Source organism: Aphanomyces astaci (assembly GCF_000520075.1).
Source record: "Aphanomyces astaci strain APO3 unplaced genomic scaffold supercont1.111, whole genome shotgun sequence".
NCBI lineage: Eukaryota > Oomycota > Saprolegniomycetes > Saprolegniales > Verrucalvaceae > Aphanomyces > Aphanomyces astaci.
In genome coordinates this window covers 65,850-71,849 of record NW_009798374.1, presented here as the reverse complement: position 1 = coordinate 71,849, position 6,000 = coordinate 65,850, and the positions used below count along the sequence as shown (strand labels likewise).

At 46.2% G+C, this 6,000-nt stretch overlaps 1 protein-coding gene across 1 annotated transcript; it reads right to left on the bottom strand.

Moving 5' to 3' along the window:
• Window positions 1–1,639: 1,639 nt before the first annotated feature.
• Window positions 1,640–2,146, bottom strand: H257_17597 (hypothetical protein; the record flags this gene model as incomplete). Its single annotated transcript, XM_009846460.1, has 1 exon — window positions 1,640–2,146. One exon carries the CDS (start codon window positions 2,144–2,146, stop codon window positions 1,640–1,642), a length of 507 nt encoding a protein of 168 aa, XP_009844762.1.
• Window positions 2,147–6,000: the final 3,854 nt, after the last annotated feature.

Here is a 6,000-nt window from a genome sequence, read left to right as displayed (position 1 = left end):
TGGAGCTTGAACCGATATACGCGATATCCCAGTCTCGACCCAACGCTTCAACGTACGTGTTGGAGTTGCGGGCGAGGCTCGCCCCGAATCCAATGGCTTTGGACATGTCGCTCCATAGCCCCACCGAAATTGTCCGCATGGACCATGCCGCCAAGCCTCGATCGATGTACGGCATCGACGCAATCTTCATCGTCTGGGTCATGATCAAGGCATTAACAATAGTAATGCTGCTGTACAGGCCATAATGGAATCGATTTTGAAACTGCAACGATAAATGGCATAACCCATGTTGTCTCCAAAGTGTGACTTCGTCGGCCTCGGGTAACCAGTTTGACGTTTGGCGATGTAGAGCGATCACCCACTCTAGGCAACCAGGCAAAACCATCAACGAAGCCAGAATGGTTTGGTTGATCTGGATGCCGTACGCGGACAGCGTCAAAGCATCCGAGTCGACGTTGCGCAACATTGTTTCCTTGTATACACCAGCGTTGGTCAGTTTACGGGTGACAACGGTCGTTCCGAAATCCCCAACGATTGTTCCGAATTCTCAATCCCTGTCCCACGTTCGGCCAAGTATACTGAAATCAAGTTTGAGTGTGGGAGGATGTAACGGGGTCCGGATAACATCCGGACACGACATCCCATTGGTCAGTTCCAATCCTGACCCGAGAGGACACTTGGCAATCCAAGTGTCTCGAATCACTGGCTCTGCGTCATCCGCAGCAGCACCATTCATTTGACATGAATTGCATGACTGGCGCGCGGCCGCGCGCCAAGGAAACCAGCTCAGAGATAGCTAGTTCTCTCAGTTAACAATATACCTTGTAATACACACCTTCCTCTGTGCGCCCCGTTACATATTCCCTGGTGAAATTTCAAGCGGCTAAGTTGAAGTTTGACTTGTATTCACGCTGCAGAGTACTGATGTCTTCGGGTTATTTCGGGGGCTCGTGTGGGGCGGGGAGAAGGCCTGGAAATGATCTGGGTAATTCTGGGGGGAGATGTCGACGCTACTGCTGTTTTGACGAAGTGAAGGAAGTTGTCAGGGCTGGAGTACGTTGCCGAATTTAGTCGATGGTTGGGTCTGCGTTGGATTTCGAGTAAGTGGGAATGTTGGTGAAAAGGAAGTTGGAGTGGTTAGGTAGGGAGGGACTCTTGCTGCAGGTGATGTTAGTGTTCGCCGGGTGATACAGACACTAGTGTTGGTAGGTTTGTTGCGAACGGAAAGGGGCTTGTTTGGGGGTAACAAAGTTGGTGGAGTGTAGTAGGTGTTGTCGTGGGTTCACGGGCTTATATGCTTCCAGTTGCCTGGCGAGTGCTCTACATCGAAATTCTACTTGGCGGATTCCATCAATGTCTACGTCAAACTCCAAGGATGATCGCTATGCCATAATTCCCTGATCGTAATAGGCACAGGGGACAGCCCACCGCGGTTATTTACTCATGTGCTCAAACTCGTACATAGCTAGGCCTCAGTTGGTCACAGAACTTGCCGACCTTGAAAAGATCAAGGAAAACCATGGAACCGTAGCAGGTTGGAATTATTTTTGCTGTCACAAGAGGAAGTATGCAAAGGGCTAAAGCATTGAGAAACGAGTGGATTAAGCCACCTTACAATTGAACATGCGACAAGCTGAGTTTATTCTACGGTTCCGCAGGCCACAGGTGTCGAAGTTGGGGCGATCGTAGGCACCACCGTCGTGGGGGCTACATTGGTGGTGGTCGTGGGGGCTGCAGTAGTAGTAGGGGGAGTAGTTGACGTGGTTGGCACGAGCGTGGTAGTGGTTGGCACAGGCGTGGTAGTGGTTGGCACAGGCGTGGTTGTGGTTGGCACAGGTGTGGTGGTGGTAGGGACGGGCTTGGGCGCGGGGGTTTCACCGTGGCAGTAGTTATCCAGGTCGATGTACTTGTCCAGATCAGATGCCGGCCCCAGGCCAGATTGCACATAACAATCGCGGACAAAGCCCTCCACGAGGTAGTGCAAAGCGCTGTGGCAGGCCCTGTTCTTGCACTTTTCGTCGTCGCTTCCGAGTTTGTCACACGAGGCCCTCCAGTTAACGATTTTGGTCGAGTTGCACGTCCACGCGGTGGTGGTGGTGGCGAAGATAGCCGTCAAGAGAAGGGCAAACAACAACGGGCGGTTCATATTGATTGGTCTGTGGACGACTGGGATGGAGTGGAAGTGATGATGCTAAACGGATCCAAGTTTACACTTGAGACAATGATGGAGCTTTTCCGACGGTTGCATTTGTACATTTTCACCGTCGGGTGACCAAGCTAATTACAACTCAGGCGGCTTTCCCCACACCTACATCGACATGGTTCGTCACATTTCTGCGATCACTATTTGTTGCCTTTGATTGTACTAGCTGTACAGTACAATTGCCAAGACTCTTCAAGGAATAGTACTACTAAGCCCGTCAATCGCGGAGTGATCAACACGGCACGAATGGCATTGCAAACTACAGTTCCCGTTCGAACACTTCCTTTCGTGAACTCACTCGGGAATAAATCCAACATATTATGGCAAGGCAACAGGCGCCGTCGGAAAAGTGAGAAAACTGCCGCTCTACTGGTAGACGGGCTGGAACTCTCAACACCACAAACGACAACCTATGGTAACGGTGGAAGCCGTCGGATATTCAGACTTATCGACAATGCTCTGTAAGTGGGTGGTTGCTAAATCACGAACACCAGATCATTGCACTCAGACTTCGAAACCAAGGGTTAAGGGTTCTTGAGTATGAATAGTAAAACAGTGCCACTGTTTTTCTCAGAAAACGCAGGTTGTTAATATAGGACACTTTTACTGTTAGAGTTAGAGCATCTTCGCCGCATCCCCAAATATCTTCGCCGCATCCCCAAATATGTCCCAACTCGATATTGGGATATCAGATGGGACAAAATTTCATCCAGTAAACAATATTGATTTGCCGATGCATCATTGATTTGCCGAACTTTTGCCCAATAGAATGTCAGAATTGATATGATTGGATAAAACTACTGACCGCAACAATGAAACCCTTGGTTGAGTCAATACTAACTATTCCGCAATTATGTTATAGAGTTTCAACCTTATTCAGATATGATAATGAAATACTTTATAAACGAATATTAACTGTATAAATAGATATTTGTATGTTTGCTCAGCCCATTTGCAATACTTTAATTAAGTCTAAATTTCGGCAAAAAAAAACAATGATTCAGGGCCCGTCTGGCAACCTGAAATATTACAATACTCTGGCCCAAAACGCCATTTTGGGGCCGAATTCAATAAATCTGATCAAAATTGAAACATGTCTTGCTTGAAGTATTTTACAGTTAACCCAAATCCAATACTTCCAAGTGGGATGTACTCCTTGAGGTGCTCCAAAACGCCACATTAACGTTACAAAATGAAACTTTACTTCCATTTTGAAAATGGTATTTTTCGTTTATCCCATATTGCCAGAAAATGGAATATTATTTTTGAAATTACCAGACGCCCCCTGTTGGATTGAGTGGACATCTTTACAATTTTATTACTTCAATTCCAGAGATTTAAATTGACTTGTGTATGAATCTAACTATGGAGGGATTATAATAATGCAGCTTCCAAGTTCAAGTTGTAAAAACTGCATGAGATATGCTCCAAACAACACAATCAAAATTCGGTAAATCAATGATTCTTTACGTTATAAATATAGATGATGTATCCAATCAAGCTGCATTATGATTGGAAATCATCTCAGAATTATTTATACGCGCAAATCCCCCGGTTTTTTAAAGTTATTACAGTAGTGTAAATACACGCGTAATTCCCACACTTTCCGTAACACGCGTAAAACCCCCAAAAAGCACGCGTGAAAACATTTCCTAGTCCACATCGACTATACATGTACAGTATACCAGTAGACCGCGACGAAAGCCCTGATACTCGTGTTTACACTGATAACGTTACATTTTGAGTGTGAACTATTGCGAATTATCATGTCACTTTGAATAAGCTTAGATGATGTATTTTGCCGTTATAGTTATGTTTTCTACTACTAGTACTAGTACTTCGTAGTACAGTTCTACGTACGTAGTATTTTTCTGATAATAAAATATACTTCGAAACCCCGTACGTAGTACTTGCTATAAATAGATAATTTTTTGAGAACCTGGTCGCAAGTGCGCCATGATGACTCTCCTTGCTCTCATCCTGTACCCACGGATATACCCCCGTATACTCCGCAACGGATGTGTCGTCGGGTTCTTCAACATCCACGCAATCGTTGTTCGAAATCGAGGTCGGAAAGCGCTTAATGGGGTAAGAGGACCGCTTTTTGGCTCGCTTGTCAAAGGTTCCTCTATGGACAATACAACCAGTTCTTTCAGATCGTCAGCGCTGGACTTGCCCACTGCAGCTGCTGGAAGTTCGACCAACACATGGATGGCTCACTCGTGTTCATCTCAGCAACAACCGCACAATATTCTACGAATATTCTATGAAGGGTTTTTATTAACGGTACATGATATTCTAAGAGAGCCACGGCGGAGAAGCCAGAAGTGACGGCGGTAGAAACAGGGGTAGAGCTTGTGGTGACGGGGGCATTTGAAGTGGTGCCCGCCAGTGGTGTGGCCACGAGCCATCAATAAACGAAGTACAAGAGCGTATCCAGGGGTACAGTGTCCCGGTGGTCGTCACAGCGGTATCCGTGGTGGTGACATGTGTGGACAGGGCAAGCATTACCGTGGTTGTCACAGTGGTGGTGACAGGGGCTCAAACACCAAACTTCGAATGTACTATGTACGTAGTAATCAGGATTCCTATACCGGTATTGATCTGCATACCAGTGGGCATGGCAAGGCATCGATTGCACCAGGTTTTGTCGCATGTTCTCCATATCCTTCGCTGCATCAAGAGCTCGGGCTCCAATTCGTCAGCCATGAATACGCCATCTCATCGTCAACATCTCTAGGCATGGGAAACCCCGAAACACTGAAAGTCGTCACCCGCGAAGCTTCTTTATCTCCTGGTCAATGAAAGGCATCATAGACGATCCATTTCACTCCGCCACGGCTACCATTATGAAGTCCAACACGTTCTTCGGGTACTCACTCCCCACGATGTGGTTGTCGTTGAACCAGGTCAACTCCCAGTGGTTGTTAAGGTCAGTCAACAAGCTCATGGGGTAGTAGTGCGGAGGGGCCTTTAGACTGGACTCGCAGCTGACCCAACTCCTATTATATGTTGATCTTCCTTCTTGATCTCGATGAATAACATGATCCCAGCCAAGGGGGTGGGAGGGTACTAAGATCTCCATTTGACACGCAATAAAATTTTTCACTGTCAATCGACTACAGCTCATTAATAATAAAACGTACTTCGAAGTAAGATAATACTTGGATTTTAAGGGCATGCGTAAGATGGTTTGTTTACGAATTATATTTGCTCTTCTCAAATCTATTCCATTTTCTTTGGTATTGTATTGAAACATTTTATTAGTTGATTAATCTTACGCTAAATCCAGCCAATGAATTTAACGTTGAATGGCTCATCGCGCTCTTCAATTACCTTGGTGAATAGAGCAGAGACTATTCTATCGACAGCGCTAACTTTACAGGTAGTTTCAACGTTTCAACATATCCGCCGTGCCGTGGATCCACGATGGTCAGCAGCTATGTATCAACACATGAATCGCTCTGGCTCCAACACTCCAAAGTACTCTTGGGAGTCAAGGGGGGGCCACGATTGCCACATCTCCTCGCTGCGTGTACCATGGCGTAAAAGAACCTTTTCATTATGGTCGTCCATCCGAGCCAAGTACAACATAGCTGGGTCAACGTTCTAGCGATAGCTGGTGGTTTTCACCATGTTCACGATAATCATGTTTAGCTTCGCCCCCTTTCGCATCTTACTGGAACTCAGTTTCTTGACCATGCACGGGGCATCTTAGACCCATCTTCTTTGGGCTAGAAAGTCTGCAACTGACGGACAAGAAGAAATCCCGAACCAGGTACAGTACAATAGTAATG